The sequence below is a fragment of the Mytilus edulis genome, chromosome 6 (genome assembly GCF_963676685.1).
Source record: "Mytilus edulis chromosome 6, xbMytEdul2.2, whole genome shotgun sequence".
NCBI lineage: Eukaryota > Metazoa > Mollusca > Bivalvia > Mytilida > Mytilidae > Mytilus > Mytilus edulis.
This window is the reverse complement of record NC_092349.1, coordinates 25000452-25019812: the sequence shown is the minus strand read 5'-3', so window position 1 is coordinate 25019812 and position 19361 is coordinate 25000452. Positions and strand designations below refer to the sequence as shown.

The following is a 19361-nucleotide window of genomic DNA, read 5'->3' as shown; positions in this document are numbered from 1 at the left end:
TCAAATGACATAAATTTTAACAACTTTTGGTTACTGTACTTCCTTCAACAAAGAGCAAAACCCATACTGTATAGTCAGCTATAAAAGGCTCTGAAATGAAAATTGTAAAACAATTCAAATGAGAAGACTAACTGATGTCATACAGTCATGACAGTAGCTAATGTCAATACATTGTCATTGATGTTACATGAAGGTAAATTAGGAATTAAAAAAAAATAGTTCCTTGAATTTTCTATTTTATATCTATGAAAAATTGCGCTGACAGTGTCAAAAGATTAAACATTCCAAGATTATGAATATAAAAAAATGTTCAATTCAATTAACTGATGGGCTATGCCAATTCATGTATTTGATACTGTGTTGTGTGGTCACTTGTGAAATGTTTTTTTTTAATGTGACTTCTTAGATAAGTTATTGTTTTATTCTGTTCAAAATCACATGCCAGTTTTTGTATTACAGGATGAGTTCAGTCACTTGGTACAGCAATGGAACTCTCAGAGAAGTGAGGCTCTTGAGAGAGCTTTAACAAAGATCTTATATCCCCAAATGGAGAAAGAACTGAGAGCTAAAATGTTGGGAGAATCTAAAGAAGGCATTGTAAAGGTATGTTAATGTTTGGCTATACAGAATATAACCTGGGCGAGAGATGGCTAGGGCTGTTCAAGAAAATATTATGTTCCCACCAGGGACGGCACTTTTTATTTAACCCCCACCACCCACAGAAATGAAAAAATAAATGAGAACAAAACTCCGTTGCATTTTGGAATTTTAAAAACAACCTTTCTTTTTGAAGGCCCTTTGTAAATTAAGTAACCTTAAGGGACAAAGGAGTAGGTCCAGTAAGACCCCTTTTTGGCCCCAAAATATAACAGTTTTACAAAATTGTTAAAATGTAAACTTTTAGTTATTTATTGGACAGTTGAATGCTTCTGCTACATAAATATGGGCTGTTTTTGACAATGCAATGCACATATATCGGGTTGTAGCACCATTAAGTCATGCTAAATTACTGAAATCTTCAAAATTCTATCATTTTAGTTAAATTTTAGACGGTTTCCTTGTAAAACGAAAGTGGCCGCATTCGTGTTCATCCTTAATATTGAAATGTAAGTTGTATTTTATGATAATACATAACATATATAAAGGTTGTGGATGAACACGGATGCGGCCACTTTCTTTTTTGACAAAAACCATCTGAAAAGTGATGTTTTTTGGCATATTTGAGAGATTTTTCATATTTGAGCTTGAATCAGATTGTTTTTAATGACTAAATCAGTTAAAATCTTTCACTTATACTAATTAAATCAAGTAAAATAGTTAAAAGTTAAAAAGTAGTCAAAATCTTTCGTCAGATGAAACTGAAATTTGAGGCCAAAATGAGTCCTTACCGGACCTACTCCTTTAGAATTATTATCTGAATACCACTTCAATTTCATAATACAAAACAGTATTTGACAATCACCTATAATAAAATTAGGAATGAAAATGGGAAAAATGTCAAAGAGACAACAACCGACCAAAGAGCAGACTAGAACAGAAGGCCATCAACGGGTCTTCAACGTAGCAAGAAAATCCTGCATAAGTATGTTCCATGTATCCCAAATATGACTTAATAAACCAGCACTTTCAATCTTTAAAAAATGTGTCACCATTTTGTGGAGGAAAGTAATTCAATATTTAGGATTGCTTTTTGTATAATTAAATGGCTTTGAAATAAATAATAGCAGTTTCAAATATCTACATGTATGTATGTCATGTTGCTTAATTTACTTACATTTTCTTTTATTGTAGGCCTGTTGTAGAAAGTTATACAATTGGTTAAAGGTTGCCCCATACCAAGCTGATCAACAGTTATATGAAGATAATGACTATGATGAAAAAGATGGCATCCGTGTGCTAGGCATTGGTTTCTCGACTGACCAGTAAGATTACATTTTATACAATGCTATTTAATTTGTTTATTACAGTTACTTTTTTTTATTATAGTTTTTCAAAGTAAAAAAAATCTAAGACTTAGGTATGCTGTTTCAGGCAGGGAAGGCATAATCTATGTTTTAGTTTGTGATTTAGTCAGTTTTGAGGGGAATCATTTTTGGTATGTCAATGATATGAAGCCATTGTATAGGAATAGACCACTTTCGAGTTTGCCCTTCACTGGAAAAAACTCTTCAATTATACACGCCTTTATGACATCATTTACCGGATAGAGGGGATCGTCTGTATCCCTGCACTATTAACGTTCATCAAGCATCTAAGTGATCATCATTGTGCAGGATAAACTAGAACTAATGTTTGTTCTGTAGGTACTTAATCACAATTCTCTAATGACACCATTCAAAAATTTAATTTTCTGAATTATTTGAAAAATATAGCATCATAGTTTTCCAACCTTCTTCTTTTCTGTATCTTCCTCCTGCTAATAAGGAGCACATCCACTCGTTCAACATGGGAATGGAAGTAACGATGCCCCTAAAGACATGAATGATGTTCACTGAAACCAAAAAATTTATCGGAAAGTTATTTATTGGACCATCTAATTGACATAAAGACTGTTTGGCACCACCACTTCAGTCATGGTTCATTTTGCTTATTTACATATTAAGGTTTTAAATTAGTTAGTTTAAGGAGAATAACTAATGGTAGGTCAATGGTATTTGGTATGCAATTGTATAAGCATTTGCTTATCTCATTTCCTACATTTTCAGTCAGGATACAATGACAATAAATTTTGTTATTTAAAGAAAAAAACAATTGTCATACAAAATGTTCCTAAAAAACTGATTTCAATTATGCTGCTGTCTGAAAGCTTTTTAATTCCTTACAGCGATAGAGATGTTGATACTGCTTCTTTTGGCGCTTTAATTGATGGAGAAGGACAAGTCACAGATTTCATTAAACTTGTTAGTTTAATAAAGAGCAATCGTGCCTGGAGAGCAGTAGATAGGGAAGGAAAAGTAAGAATATACCTGTTTAAAATATTTATTCTTTAATGGAATTTGTTTTTTTCTATAGAAACAATGAATTTTGGTTCATAACCCATAGTTATTTCTGTAAGGCATAAATAATAATGATTATGGAATTTTTACTTTTCTTTAGCACACATTTTAATTTGGAATTGTTTGCAGGTTGGACATTTTTATTAAAATGGCAAATTTGAAGAAAAAAAAGATTTGGTTGGGATTGTAATCAGAGTGTTTATTAGGATCCAAAATTAGGGAGTTAATTACTTGAATATGACCATACATTTTTGGTGTTAGCCGCTTGTTAATTGTAAGGTTTTGTAAATGTTTTGTCTCTTGGAATATCACTTTCAATTATGTTCACTCATTGTACGTAATGTGAATATGTTTCTGTTTATAGGCAAATGATTTGAAGAGACTGAAAGAATTTATTGCAGATAAGAAACCACATGTTGTAGCAGTCACTGCAGAATCAAGGTCAGTAGTTATAAACATCATTTATCACTATTTTACAAAATGTTCTCTTGATCTTACTGCAGGGCTCACGCTACCAGGCGACTTGGGCGAAGAAGTCGCTTTCCGGACCGTCACTTCGCTTTCCCTGATCCCCAAAAGCGAAAACAAGTCGCCCTATTCTTGACGATACTCGCTTTCAGTCGCCTCCGTCATCGGACATTTTCAATTTTTACCAAGTTGGTGAAACATCAATTTTTTATTGATAATTAAAGAAATTTAGACATAAACGATTCATTATCTTAAGAAAAGAGGTTGAAGCATTGTCTTTGCAGTGTCTAGCAGGTTATTTGATAAAAATACAACTTTTTATCACTTCGTGCATTTCCGCAAGTTCCCGGTGCTTGTTACTCGAAAACGTACATCAACTGAAATTTCGGCGGCAAAATAAGTTTGTTACTTCATTTAAACGTGATAAAAGTTGCCTCCAGTAAATGTTTAATCCATTTATTGCATTAAAAACGTCATGTTCCTTTCCAAATAACTTGTCAAACATCGTTTATTTTTGTAAATTTTCTTGCATTTGTCTGCCATTGACCGATTTCTAAGCTACGGATCTGAACCGGACCAGCTATGAACGAAATCCGTACTTTTACAATAGTTACTACGGACGGATGGATGGAACAGCTGACAGAAGAATATTGATCCCAAAGGGAAAAATTACGTATTCCACACGCATTAAGAGACTTTTGGTTACATCTAATTGATTGGTGTATATATAATTCTCTATATTTTTTTATGGATTGTTTCAAAGTTGCTTAACTCTGAGACTATTAATTATACTATGGCCCAGCTTAATAACTTTATTTTTTTTATGAGAAACACTGAATTTCATACACAAGATAGATTTGAATTAAATTGTAATTGATATATTAAAATTTCTTTACATTTTTTGAAATAAAAAAATATTTTTTTAGTGCTAGATATTAAATATTTAGTTGGTAGTTTCTCACAAGAACCTTAGTCATGTTAGTAAAAACTTTTAATTTGAAATGTTACTTTAATTGTACTCAGATATGAATTGGATAATATAAAAAGAACATTAGTTACATATGACCCTTTATACTATAGTAAAATCCAAACATTGTAGCGCACCACGCGAATGAGCACTTCTCTTTCAAATCTCACCACTTCTCCCTATCAGTTTCAAAAAGAGAAGTCACTTCTCCCTATAATTCTGAGGTAGTGTGAGCCCTGTTACTGACTGATAATTTCCTTACTCAGCACATTAGAGTGATATGAAAAATTCTGGCTAGAAACTAAGGGTGCACATGCCATTGTCAATGTAATCATCAATGCTGCATAGCCAAAAAAGGGATAAACAGATAATCATTGGTCATCTCAACTCGTAACGGCTCAAGCTAGAAAATCAATTTCATTGAGATGACCAATGATAATCTGTTTATTGAAATCAATTATTTAAGGTGTCCAAGAAGAATTTTGATTCAGGTTAATTTTGAGTTTAAAATTCAGTGTGAATTCTTTGAATAATATGAATTAATTATGTTGTGAAGTTATATGCAACTAATTGACACCAAAAATAAATGTATACAGAAGTAAACATGCAGTTTTCAACTGTAGATTCATTTCCAAATAAAATCACTCTGAGAAACTTTTTGTTAAATAACTGATCATAACAGCATTGCCCCTTTAAAGGAATATAAAAATGCATAATTAAAGAATTTTGTTGATGAAAGACATACACTTGAAGATTTATTGTTGAATGTCTCGCATCAACTGATAAATATAGATTCTTTCATTGATACCAGTGGATTATCAGATTTATCCAATCAAGATAGTTAAATTATCAATTTTAAAGTCCGAGTCTTGTGGATTATCGAATTTATTCAATCGAGATATAGTTATATTGTCAATTTTAAAGTCTGAGCCTTGGTGAGGACTTTAAAATTTATAATTTAACTATCGAGATTGGATAAATCCGATAATCCATGAGTAACTATGTAAGAATCTGTTTCTCTAATGATTAAAAAATAAATTTTCTTTTTTTGTTAAACGAAAATCCCCTTCCAGTGCCCTTTGCATTCCACGAAGTTGTCAATTTCATTAACACCTGTTGGCATATTTTGATTCATTCAATTAGCTAAAGAGGTTATGACCCTTAAAATCATCCAATCATCTTTTGAGATCACCAGCAACCACACGTTGATTAAATTTGTTTATACAATGGGTTTCGGAAAGGGATAAATTTCCATAGAATTAGAGAAATATAAATATCAAGAAAAATGAAATCCTTAAATAACTAATGTTTATCTTGCAGGGATGCTTTGTCGATTATAGAAGATATAAAGAAAATAATAGATGATTTGTGTCAGGAACAGGCCATAGCTCCCATCAATGTGGAACTGGTTGATAATGAAGTAGCTATGATTTATGAGAATAGCAATAAAGGAAAGGTAAATTATTTTGGTTAAGGTTTATTGACATGTTAGCCTTACAGGGGTCTCAATAACTTCATATCTTTGGGTCAGAAAAAAGAAAAGGTTTGTTTGCCCAAACACTACCTACCCAGAAAAAAGCTGCCTACTCAAATTCTTTTATTGACCTGATTTGAAGAAGTTTTTCTTTGATCAGATAGGCATGAAGACTAATAAACACTTGATACTTCAATTTCTCTTTTTGAAGAAAAAATAAGAAAATGTCTACCTACATGGTCTACCCACTGTCTCAACCTTTGGGTAGGGTTTGGGCAAACCAAAATATTTTTAATTGTGGCCTTGGGGCAAGTTCTTGTTGCCAGAGATTTAGATGAAATTGTAGATGTCACAAACTTTGAAAAAGCCTCATGCAGAAATTTTTGACCTTCTCTTCCTATAGTGATTTGTTGAATGATATTTGGATAAGTAACTGACAAAGCGTTTTAAATTCCATTTGATGGAGCCCTTGTATTATCTTTGCAAACTACAGTTAGGGGCTTAAGTGATTTGTACAATCTGGTATTGAATAGGTATCTTAATTATTCTGTCACAAAGGCTTCCCAAAAGCTAATGCAGAATTCATTTTTTTGTGCAAATGATATATGATATATACATATATATTTAGTAATTCATTTGGCATTTCTTTGAATGGAAAGAAAAATGTATTGCCTTTTCCCCCAAGAAACTTTAATATGGCAGTCATTTTTCAAGTATTAGAAATGTTTGAAAAATTAAAAACAATGTTATATTCAATAAAAATAAAACATATTTTAAGTGTTCTTTCTTTTGAAAATACTTTGAATTACTGTTTTGTTTGTAGAGTGATTTCAGAGAGTACCCAGTAGTATTACGACATGCTGTCTCCATAGCCAGACGTTTACAGGACCCTTTGATAGAGTTTGCACAGCTATGTAACCCTGATGAGGATATATTATGTCTCAAGTACCATCCAATGCAGGTTAGTTCATAACTTCTTGGTCTTTAGCTTAATCAATTTCTCTTTCATGTGTAATTGTTGATCGAGAATTTTAAAACTACTGTATTGCCTATTTTTCGAAGAAAAAAAAAGAGCAGGCTTATGCCTCTACAAGGCACGTCTGGCACCAGCAAAGTGGAAAGGGATTAATATAAGTTGTAATTACTTGTTTCCCAATCCACTATGGATAAATATGTTTAAATTAAAGTGACTATTTTTAATAGGTAATTTGCAGGTTCCAGGTAATTTGTGAGCGTATGGTGATTTTGGTGATTGCACAATAAATGACATACATACAAGAGAACCGGTAGTTATATTGTATTTTATGGTGACTTGAATAACACCTGTATCACTCAGATTACAATTCTACCTTGACAGGTAAGTTTGTATTTAGCCTATAAAATACTTATTCAGCCTTGAGAATTGAAAGGTCAGTTTATCCCATTCATACAATAGAAGTTTACCTATAAGGGTCAGAATGGGGTTTACAGAATAGAGAATAAATGTAATAGCAACAAAAAAATAGAGAATAGAGAAAATGAACAACAAAATAAAGAATAGAGAATAATGCAGTGCAAAAGTCTAAAGAATAAATGTGCAAAATAAAAAGGAAACTTAGGCAACTGTAATGCAATACCGATAATATAATGATCAATGTGCATAATTGATAAATAATCTTGTAACAGAAAGACTATATAGTAAAATCATTTTCATGAGAATTTGCTTTACAGAATGAGAGTTATTTTTAAGGCTATTAAGAGAAAAATGCCCTAAAAATTTAAAGAATATAGATATTAAAAAACCCATGCAGGTCCTCATGTCATTTACATTGTCAAAATATAGGACACATCTAGTCAAACTGGTTTTAAACTAGACATCTAGTCAAACTGGTTTGGTATAACTGACTGTTTCTTTGCCCTAGATGTCTATTTCACAGTGACCTTATGTGTTTGTGCTAAGAGTACATTGTACTGTCAAATTCATTGATTTTCTGTTGGGACATGACCTACATTGTAAACATGCAAAATAGTGGCTTGAGATTTCAACTGATATTAGTATAATAAATTAAAATTTGGAATATTATATCCTGGTTGATGATGGGTTTTTTTGGGACCAAGATGTTTTCTTCATTCTTGTTCACATTATGATTATTTCAACCTTCAACATTGTTCAATGCACATTTAAAGATAGAAAAAATTTCAGCTCTCATTTAAAATATTTTGCAACTTATTAATAATCTGTCAGATTTAGTGTAAACAAAAAACAAGACCCTGCAAGCATAGTCTATTTCTATAACAGTCAAGCAGATAGTTTTTTTTTTATATCTGAAAAAAACTACCATGTAAAGAAATATGCAATTAAAAGGCCTAAAATAACCCCAACATTAACAGATTTTTAACAATTAAATCAAGATGCACAAAGTTTTAAGTATTGGTCAGAATATAGGGTTCTTTTGTACTTTAACAGTAGCACAATAACAATATAGTGACCTTAATTTTGGACAAGGTAAATGGCATGAAGCCAAATTTATCAACCTCTATTGTATGAATGGGAAACTGACCTTTCAATTCTCAAGGCTAAATAAGTATTTTATAGGCTAAATACAAACTTACCTGTCAAGGTAGAATTGTAATCTGAGTGATACCGGTGTTATTCAAGTCACCATAATAGTATTATTTAATTATGTATTTCTTGAAATCACAAAAATTAATCTAAAATTTTTGTCCATTTTTTAACATTCACAATTATAAATGCAGGCAGAAATTTTTGAATTGACAATGAATTGTATGTGTTTATTTGAAAGAGGAGAACATCAACTTATAACATGACTTATGGTGGAATATTCTTTTTTTTTATTCATGTATAGGACTGTGTAACAAAGGATGAGCTACAGAATGCGTTGACCCTTGAGTTTGTGAACCGTGTAAATGAAGTGGGTGTAGATGTGAACAGAGCGTTGGATTATCCACACACGTCTCTACTCTTACAGTTTGTCTGTGGACTGGGACCAAGAAAAGGGAGCAATCTCCTCAGGGTTTGTACTAAATATAATTGAAACCAAATGAAAAAAAAATGCTTCTATCATGTTTGCAGATTCCTAAATTCATTTTTGGTACTTTTTTTTTCTATTTTTAATGTTTTCTGCTTTACAGCACATTGTTCATTTTCTTTTAATCCTGAATCTTTTTATGCCTGTTTGGGACATTTTAAAATCATTGCAATAAATCATTTTTTAAGTCACATAATTTGAAGAATAGGTTTTGCTCTGTTTTTATTTTAATTTTAATTAAGAAAAAATCACTGTATTCATGAACAAAGTTTTTCGGATAAAATACATTATATTTATGATGACTAACAATTAAAATTAGTTTAAAAATTTGTGGAAGTGACATTCTTTATTATACAAGTTGTTAACATGGTAAAAATACTTGATATGTGTATATATATATATTATGATTATTCACATTTAAAATTGTTTTAATCATGTTTAATGGTGACATGTTTTGTTTGCTATTTATTACAGATATTAAAACAGACGAATCAGAAGCTAGAGAACAGAACACAGCTTGTCACACATTGTCATATAGGACCTAAAGTATTCATTAACTGTGCTGGATTTATCAAGATAGACACTCTTAAGTTCTCAGATTCGTAAGTTTAAACACAAAAATGTTTATATTTGTAATTCATTATATTTTTTATTAAAAGAAAGAAATCAGATTATAAATCAATAACTTTATTAACACTCATGCAATTTTGCTTAGGGCTATTCCAGAAAAAAATGTATGGAGGGGTTGGAAGGCAGTTTTTGTCAGCACCCGCCACCCAGACAATTGTAATTGAGAATAATAGTGCATTATAGTGTGAAAAATTGCTCTGATACCCATCACCCATGTATTTTTAATATAATGTGCCTTCCAACCGACCCCCCCCCCCCCCCCCCATACATTTTTTTCTGGAATAGCCCTTAGTAGGTAATACTGTGTAACTGGCCTAAACCACAACTCTATAAGCAGTTAAGAATGAGTTTGGTTCAAAGTATATTGATGTTGGTATAAAATTGACTTTATGGGAACAATTTTTTTAACGAATTTCCATTTTGATAAGTGTTTTTTTTCTTTTTTTTCAGACCTGTTTCAATGCACTTCAAGCCCTAATATTTTGTTCAAAGGATTTTTTCTAGCTAAAAATAATTTAGAAAATTTTTGATATTGTGACCTTTTCAAAGTAATGGAAATTCATCAACCAATAACTATGATTAATTTTGCATATAATTTTTCTCCATAGGACAGACAGTTACATTGAAGTGTTAGATGGATCTCGTGTACATCCTGAGACATATGAATGGGCACGTAAGATGGCTGTGGATGCTCTGGAGTATGATGACACGGCTGAAGGTGCTAATCCTGCTGGAGCTCTGGAAGAAATTCTGGAAAGTCCGGAAAGACTCAAAGATCTCGATTTGGATGCCTTTGCTGAAGAACTGGAAAGACAGGTATGGTCTGGTGGTCAACAAACCTGTGTTAAATACCTATGTACTATCATCAAAATTGGTATTGATGGCATAAATTTGATAATCTCTGTTAAATTTTTTTCACAACTTTTCTATACTCAGGGAGGTTTAGAGCTTGACTTTATTCTTGCTGACTCAGGGTGTTTGCCAAGTATAAAGCGGGGTTCATAATTTTATATCACATCAACAAGTCCTTGTCCTCATATGTATTTGATATTTGCCACTGGTCATTAAACACCAAACCATCAACTAAAACTAAATATAATATAATTGGGTTGCTTAAGTACTGAAATAAGTAAAAAGATTGATTAACATAAAATGTGGTCATGCAACATTGTGCTCCTGTATGTTAAAGGGTAAAAGAAAATAATTATTTATTTATTATGATGTTTTATTTTTTATTTTCAGGGTTACGGTGATAAACACATCACACTCTATGACACAAGGGCAGAATTAAATCATCGGTACAAAGATCTGAGAACACCATATCGATCTCCATTAAATGAAGAAATATTCAATATGATTACAAAAGAAACACCAGAAACATTTTACGTTGGTAAGAATTTCTGAAATATTTACATCAATTAAAAATCTATCAATCTTCTTTTGCCAAAATATTACTCTTAACATGTTACAAAGATAAAAATTCTGTCAGAGAGCTAGCTTTTATTTTACATTTCAATGCATCCATTTTTGCTGAATTTAATTGTATTAACATGTTGTTCATTGTGTTGTCCTGTTATCCAACTAGTTATTGAAATATAAGTGTGTAAAAATTTACACAGGACTTGAAATACCATCAACTTTAAACTTCCTGCTAAAACTTATAACTTTTTCTGTAGGTAAATTAGTGCTAGCTAGAGTTGCAGGTATTGCCTACAGAAGACCTCGTGGGGAGCAGTTAGACCAGGCTAATCCAGTCAGAGACGAGGAGACAGGGTTATGGCAGTGTCCTTTCTGTAACAGAAATGATTTTCCAGAACTTAGTGAGGTACAGTGTTATGTTGTATTTTAAAGTATTTTTTATCTAATTTTGGTATTTCAGTATTCATTTGAGATATATATAAGGAAAAATCCTTTAGCTTTTCTGTCTGAACTATACATGGTTAAAGTTTGGTTTGTGGTAGTTGACCATAAAATTTGTTTGCATGTCATAGTGTCATATTAACATGAGTTACATGATTTAGTGAATTATAAGATTACACCTCAATCTAAAAAAAAATCTTTACAAAAGAAATAGTTTTAAATAAGTATTTTATTTTATTATATAATATAATTATTGAGTGCATTATCCCAATAGAAGATCTCTTTGCAATTATTTACAATTATAACATTGGTTGTAATGAATTACATTTATTTTCCAGTTAAATAAAAACCGATAATTTTACATTTATTTTCCAGTTAAATAAAAACCGATAATTTTACATGTGAAATAAACGTGGTTATTTCACTCTCTGACGTCAAACAACAATAGGCGTTGTCAAGACGTCAATAATGGCAGATCAAAACAAGTTGTGAATGTGTAGAAAAAAAGATATAGTTCCTTACATGATTTGCATTAATTTCTATTAAAAAAGCCATTTGCCAATGTAATAAAAAGAATAACTAATTAAAGAATTCAAATATTGAAAAATATTCAACTCGTGACCTAACAACACTGATAATTAACTCATGCGCTACTCGCATTCGTGAATTAATGTGTTGTTCGGTCACTCGTTGAATATTTTTCTCTATTTGAATTCTTCGATTAGTTATTCTTAAATTATTTATTCCCCAATTTTTATGCCCCACCTACGAATGGTAGAGGGGCATTATGTTTTCTGGTCTGTTCCTCCGTTGGTTCGTTCGTTTGTCTGTCTGTGCGTCCGTCTGTGCGTCCGTTCACTTCAGGTTAAAGTTTTTGGTCAAGGTAGTTTTTGAAGAAGTTGAAGTCCAATCAACTTGAAACTTGGTACACATGTTCCCCATGATATGATCTTTCTAATTTTAATGCCAAATTATAGTTTTGACCCCTATTTCATGGTCCACTGAACATAGAAAATGATAGTGCAAAGTTCAGGTTAAAGTTTTTGGTCAAGGTAGTTTTTATACGACCGCAAAAATTGAAATTTTTTTCGTCGTATATTGCTATCACGTTGGTGTCGTCGTCTGCATCGTCGTCGTCGTCCGAATACTTTTAGTTTTCGCACTCTAACTTTAGTAAAAGTGAATAGAAATCTATGAAATTTTAACACAAGGTTTATGACCACAAAAGTAAGGTTGGGATTGATTTTGGGAGTTTTGATCCCAACATTTTAGGAATTAGGGGCCAAAAAGGGCCCAAAAAAGCATTTTCTTGGTTTTCGCTCAATAACTTTAGTTTAAGTAAATAGAAATCAATGAAATTTAAACACAAGGTTTATGACCATAAAAGGAAGGTTGGTAATGATTTTGGGAGTTTTGGTCCCAACAGTTTAGGAATAAGGGGCTCAAAGGGTCCAAAATTAAACTTTGTTTGATTTCATCCAAAATTGAATAATTGGGGTTCTTTAATATGCCGAATCTAACTATGTATGTAGATTCTTAATTTTTGGTCCCGTTTTCAAATTGGTCTACATTAAGGTTCAAAGGGTCCAAAATTAAACTTAGTTTGATTTTGACAAAAATTGAATCCTTGGGGTTCGATATGCTGAATCTAAAAATGTACTTAGATTTTTTATTATTGGTCCAGTTTTCAAGTTGGTCCAAATCGGGGTCCAAAATTAATCTTTGTTTGATTTCATCAAAAATTGAATAAATGGGGTTCTTTGATATGCCAAATCTAACTGTGTATGTAGATTCTTAATTTTTGGCCCTGTTTTCAAATTGGTATACATTAAAGTCCAAAGGGTCCAAAATTAAACTTAGTTTGATTTTAACAAAAATTGAATTCTTGGGGTTCTTTGATATGCTGAATCCAAACATGTACCTAGATTTTTGATTATGGGCCCAGTTTTGAAGTTGGTCCAAATCAGGATCCAAAATTATTATATTAAGTATTGTGCAATAGCAAGAAATTTTCAATTGCACAGTACTCAGCAATAACAAGAAATCTTCAATTGTACAGTATTGCGCAATAGCAAGTATTTTCAATTGCACAGTATTGCGCAATAGCAAGAAATATCTAATTGCACAATTTCAATTGGAGTTATCTTTCTTTGTCCAGAATAGTAGTTGAATCAACTTAAATCATTGTTTTATACAATATACAATGTATATTCACTTTTACTACCAACTGATAAATTAAAACAATCTTTACCATTCAGTGATAACAAGCACTTTTTTTACATTTTAATATTTTATGATGTATTTAAATGAGTAATTATTGTTGCAAACTCCATTAGAAATTTGAATTGAGATCGGTTTTGGAATAAAGGAAAAGGGGATGTGAAAAAAAAATTGAGGGGGGGGGGGGGTTCAATTTTTCTCATTCGAAATTTCATAAATAAAAAAAAATTCTTAAAACATTTTTTTGAGAGGATTAATATTCAACAGCATAGTGAATTGCTCAAAGGCAAAACAAAAATTTTAAGTTTATTAGACCACATTCATTCTGTGTCAGAAACCTATGCTGTGTCAACTATTTAATCACAATCCAAATTTAGAGCTGAATCCAGCTTGAATGTTGTGTCCGTACTTGCCCCAACCGTTCAGGGTTCAACCTCTGCGGTTGTATAAAGCTGCGCCCTGCGGAGCATCTGGTTGTTGAAGTTAAAGTTACATCAACTTGAAACTTAGTACACATGTTCCCTATGATATGATCTTTCTAATTATAATTCCAAATTAAAGTTTTGACCCCAATTTCACGGTCTACTGAACATAGAAAATGATAGTGGGAGTGTGGCATCCGTGTACTATGGACACATTCTTGTTTACAGTTATTTATTCCGCATTTTAGGTATGGAGTCATTTTGATGCAGGAAGTTGTCCTGGTTCAGCGGTCGGTGTGAAATGTCGACTAGATAATTCTGTCAATGGTTTTGTTCATACCAAAAATATCAGTGACAAAAAAGTAAAGAACCCTGCTGACAGAGTACAGGTTAGTTTAGAAACAACAGATCAATATTCAATAAATGGAGATTTTCTTAGTTTAAGTTGTTGAAGACGTTTGATTTTACAAAGATATTTGCCTTTTAATATTTTAAATTGAACATTTATTACCTAATTTAAGCTCCCCCTTCAGCATGGGAAAAAAACTTATAAATACTTTGTCATAAATATTTGTTTGCCATGTTTTCTGTTTGAAATCTTTATTTTCACATTTTACGTCAGTGTATACAAAGCTTAAAACAATAAGGTTTTTTAAATGTATGAAATTTCACTGCTGATGTGATTATAGATGACAGAAAATATATTGATTTCTTTCTAGGTTGGTATGACAATTCACTGTAGAATAACTAAGATTGATATAGACAGGTTCCAGGTTGATATGACGTGTAAATCATCTGATCTGTTAGACAAGGAAAACCAGTGGAGGTAAGGAGTGCAAACTTGGAAAATACTGTAAATTCAGAAATTATTGCAATGTTTTTATTTTTGCGAAAAATGCGACAGGGTTATCATCGCATTTTGAAATTTATTATTTGCATTAAACAGGATTTTTCTGAATATCACAAAAATTAAAATCGCATTTTAGTCTAAAATGACAAAATCGTAATAATAAATGCACGCAATAATTTCTGAATTTACAGTAATGCAATATTTTCTTATTGCAAAAAATTGCAACAAGATGGATGTGTCTCAAAATGAAACTTAAATTTGATAGCATTATTTGTACCTGGATTTTCTTAAAATATCAATAATTTAAACTCAACAATTGAAATAGATGCAGACAATAAATTCTGATTTTACAAGATTCATTTATCTATTGCATTTATATAAATGTACACCAATTTAATTTTTCATGACCTTTGCAAGTAGAAAAGTAACCTGAAAATGAATTGCCATGAAAAATGTCTAATTTGGATATTTTCTTTAACAAATACATCACTTTTTTATGTCTTTTCACTAAGTCTTGTTTGCTATAATTGAATATTTAAGGTGGTACCCAACACCTTCACTAAAATTAATTTGGCTCGTTTAATTTTCATAAAATTTTGACAAAGTATTTACTTTGACCCTTTGACAAAAATATTTAAAATTTAAAAAATATGAACCAACCATTTTATCAGAAAAATTACACTGGTTATATAGCAATTTGACAAACACTAATTTTGATCATTGAGAAGCTTAATATACTTTAACAACACAACGTAATTAAAACGTTTAGCTAATTTTACAGAGTTATCTCCCTGTAGTGTTAGGTACCACCTTAAATGACAGCTCATATTTGTTATGTTTAGGCCACAGAAAGATCTATACTATGATGCAGATCATGAAACAGCTGATAAAACAAAGGAAGAAACAAAGAAAAAACAGCAAGCTAGACAATGTAAGATTTAGAAAAAGATTTTTTGGTTGAGCTTTAAAATTTGACACTTTACATGTTTTGCATCAATTGATTTTTGAGGGGTAGGTGAGGGTGTATTTAATCATTAATTCCAGAGTTCCTATTAGTTCTGCCAAAATAACAGACAAAAACTGACATTCCAAAAATTGTCCCTCTGTCCCTCATATTTTTTTTATGAGATTTCATTTACAAAACTTGAAATTTTGAAGTCATGTTTAAGACATTTTAAATGAAAATAGGTGGAAGTTCAGAATAGTAGGTGCAACAGATTGAGATAGAATAAATATGTTATAAGCTAGTTATCTTAATGGTCAAAATGCTGCAGGGAAGAAGTGATGACTGAGAAGGGGGTATAGAGCGATGCACATGTCCATCCGTCTGTTTTCTCTCAGCCACACTTGGTTTCAAGCTGATGAGCTTTTGCCCTCGTTTGGCGTTGACTCTTCATCATCCTTTGCCCATTAACTTTTACAGAGATCGTCTCCTCTGTAACTACTTAGCCATCTTCAAAGAGATATATGTTTTTAAAAAAAATGCCTGATACCCCCATTCAACAAACATGGATGATATGGCGAAATGCTACCTAAAAGTCAAAATTCTAATTTCATAAAACTGAATTGTCTATTTCAGCATATGTGAAGCGTGTTATTGCACATCCTTCCTTCCACAATATTGGTTATAAAGAATGTGAGAAAATCTTGGCGAACATGGACCAAGGGGAGGCAATCATCAGACCAAGTAGTAAGGTTGGTATAGGATTTAAAATTGTAGGGTTTGTCAGATCTAAAAAATAGAAAAATACTTCAACTAATTGAGGGAGTGGCTCATACTCCAATAGGCTGCTTGCTTGGCGAATAAAGTATCAAATTGTAAAAGTAATTAATATAGAATATTAGGTATGATTAGCCAGGTATAAATCAAAGTTTGGGATTTGTTTTAAAGGATTTATTTTTAAATGCTGATTTGCAAATTTCCCTGTGAAAAATAGTTTCACTTTCAAGAATAAGAATTTTTGTTGTTAATTCATTATTATTCCTAGGGTACTAACTTTTGTTCATTTAATCCATGAATTTATATCTTTAATGAAGTACTAATATACTATAGGTTCCTATTCAATTCAATGCAAAATCAAGAAAATGCAATTTTTCCTGGTTCAAGAAAAATTGGTCTGGATGAAAATAAACAAATCTATAGCAGTTAATAAACAGATAATTATTTAATTAATTTTACAGGGAGCAGATCATTTGACTGTTTCATGGAAGATAGCAGACGACATCATACAACATATTGATATTAAAGAAGAAGGCAAAGAGAACGCTTTCAGTCTGGGATCATCATTATGGATAGGAGGAGAGGTATGCAATTCAGTTTTAAAGTTTTTTCTTTTATAAATGGTTTGTAGTTACATTCATGAAATTATACATATCACAAAACCTGAACCACAGCAGGCTATTTAAGGATAATTTACCACCCCCCTTGAATTTCCAGAACCAACAGTAGAACTCCTGCACCTATCTTGATAAAGATCAATCTTTAATATTGAGATTATACACAGAAGTTCGAAAAATAATCACTAATCAGTATATTTTTGTAACAACCATAATAAAGATGGTTCTTTTTTATTATTATGCACCACCTACGATAGAAGAGGGACATTATATTTTCTGGTCTGTGCATCCGTTTGTCCGTTCATCTGTTCCCTTTCAGGTTAAAGTTTTCGGTCAAGGTAGTTTTTGATGAAGTTGAAGTCCAATCAACTTAAAACTTAGTACAAATGTTCCCTATGATCTATGTAATTTAATGCCAAACTAGAGTTTTACCACATTTTCATAGTTAGTTAAACACAGAAATTATGATAGTTCAGATGGGGCATCCGTGTACTAGGAACATGTTATTTTTATGCCCCATTTATGGGCATTATGTTTTCTAGTCTGTTCGTTCGTTTGTCTGTTCATTTGTTTGTCCGTTTGTCCGTCCGTCTGTACCGCTTCAGGTTGTTTTTGATGAAGTTGAAGTCCAATCAATTTGAAACTTAGTACACTTGTTCCAAATGATATGATCTTTCTATTTTTAATGCCAAATTAGAGATTTTCTCCCATTTTCATGGTCCACTGAACATAAAAAATGACAGTGCGGATGGGGCATCCGTGTACTGGGGACACATTCTTGTTTGTTATAAAATCCAGGTTTAAAAAAAATCGCAACAATAAATGCACACAATAATTTTGGAATTTACATTAATATAATTTATATTGTAAAATAAGATTAGCCCTCATGTTAGTATAGGTAAATTTTCTTGCTATTTTTTTTGTAGGAATTTGAAGATTTGGATGAAATATTAGCCCGATTCATTCAGCCAATGGCAGCCTATGCACGAGATATTTTAAACTTTAAATACTACAGAATGGCAGAGAACGGTAAAAGAGAACTGCTAGACAAAGTATTACATGAAGAGAAAAAGAAGGCACCATCAAAGTAAGTGTTTAATAATTGTTAGATCAACAACTTATAGTTATTTATATAAAAATAAATAGATGTCAATGAGACTACTTTCTAACGAAGTTCAAATGACTTGGATGTAACCAATTATAGGCAGCTGTACAGCCCTCAACAAAAAAACATACCATATAGTAGGCTATAAAAAGCCCCGACATGAAAAATATGAAACAATTTAATTGAGAAAAACTAATGGCCTGATTTATAACAAACAGATTTTTGGTAAAACAAATATGACAGATCTGAACCAAGGACAACCACTGAACTAAAAGCTTCTGACAGTGGATAGACACAAAAAAAATATGGCAGGTTTAAACATGTTTTTAAGCGCTCAACCCTCCCCCTTATTTTATACAGCACAACACAAGAACAAACTAAATAAATCAGTTGAAAAGGGCTATTTTATAATTTAATTGGATGTTTTTCAGATATTACATTGACATTTTTTTTTCACTTTTCAGTAGTTTACTTACCACTCCCAATAAAAATCCAACTTTGGCAGTCTTGATTTAACAGAAAACTATTGTACAATTGTAAATATTGATTGATGTAACTCACTCAAGTTTGTTAAAAAGTAAAATAACAGCATATAATTTCATGGATGACTTACAAAAAAGGATATTTCTTTGGCATTATGAAATATGATAGTTCAAACCTTTTGGAATTTTTATGTGCCATGCTAGGAACATTTAACAGGGTAAAGATAAACATTTTTCTCTTTTTTTTCAGGATTCCATACTTTTGCAGTTTGTCTAAGCAATATCCAGGAAAGTTTCTGGTATCGTACATGCCAAGAACAAAACCAAGACATGAATACGCCACACTCTCATCAGAGGGTATCAGATACAGGAACCAAATGTTCCATTCACTTAATTCTATGATGAGATGGTTTAAAGAACACTTCAGAGATCCAATTCCAGGTATGCACAGAGAAAGAGACTGTAAGGCCAAATATTGTCTATTCTTAAATTGGCACCCCATTTATCTGGGTCAAAGTATA

General features: G+C 31.6%; 1 protein-coding gene across 2 annotated transcripts in view; it reads left to right on the top strand.

Annotated features, from left to right (window-relative positions):
- The window catches only part of LOC139527394 (transcription elongation factor SPT6-like), a 39241-nt gene that overhangs the window by 16198 nt on the left and 3682 nt on the right, over positions 1 to 19361 (top strand). For both annotated transcript variants that reach the window (XR_011665350.1, XM_071322807.1), the window contains exons 17-34: positions 460 to 603; positions 1792 to 1922; positions 2825 to 2954; positions 3361 to 3437; positions 5752 to 5887; positions 6729 to 6866; positions 8752 to 8919; positions 9409 to 9536; positions 10173 to 10380; positions 10807 to 10954; positions 11241 to 11389; positions 14315 to 14455; positions 14786 to 14892; positions 15759 to 15847; positions 16496 to 16611; positions 17098 to 17220; positions 18180 to 18340; positions 19091 to 19281. Coding sequence is in view for 1 of the 2 variants with exons in the window: in XM_071322807.1 (XP_071178908.1) it covers positions 460 to 603; positions 1792 to 1922; positions 2825 to 2954; positions 3361 to 3437; positions 5752 to 5887; positions 6729 to 6866; positions 8752 to 8919; positions 9409 to 9536; positions 10173 to 10380; positions 10807 to 10954; positions 11241 to 11389; positions 14315 to 14455; positions 14786 to 14892; positions 15759 to 15847; positions 16496 to 16611; positions 17098 to 17220; positions 18180 to 18340; positions 19091 to 19281 (2485 nt within the window). In the remaining variant the exon portion in view is untranslated. The remainder of the gene's footprint in view (positions 1 to 459; positions 604 to 1791; positions 1923 to 2824; positions 2955 to 3360; positions 3438 to 5751; positions 5888 to 6728; positions 6867 to 8751; positions 8920 to 9408; positions 9537 to 10172; positions 10381 to 10806; positions 10955 to 11240; positions 11390 to 14314; positions 14456 to 14785; positions 14893 to 15758; positions 15848 to 16495; positions 16612 to 17097; positions 17221 to 18179; positions 18341 to 19090; positions 19282 to 19361) is intronic.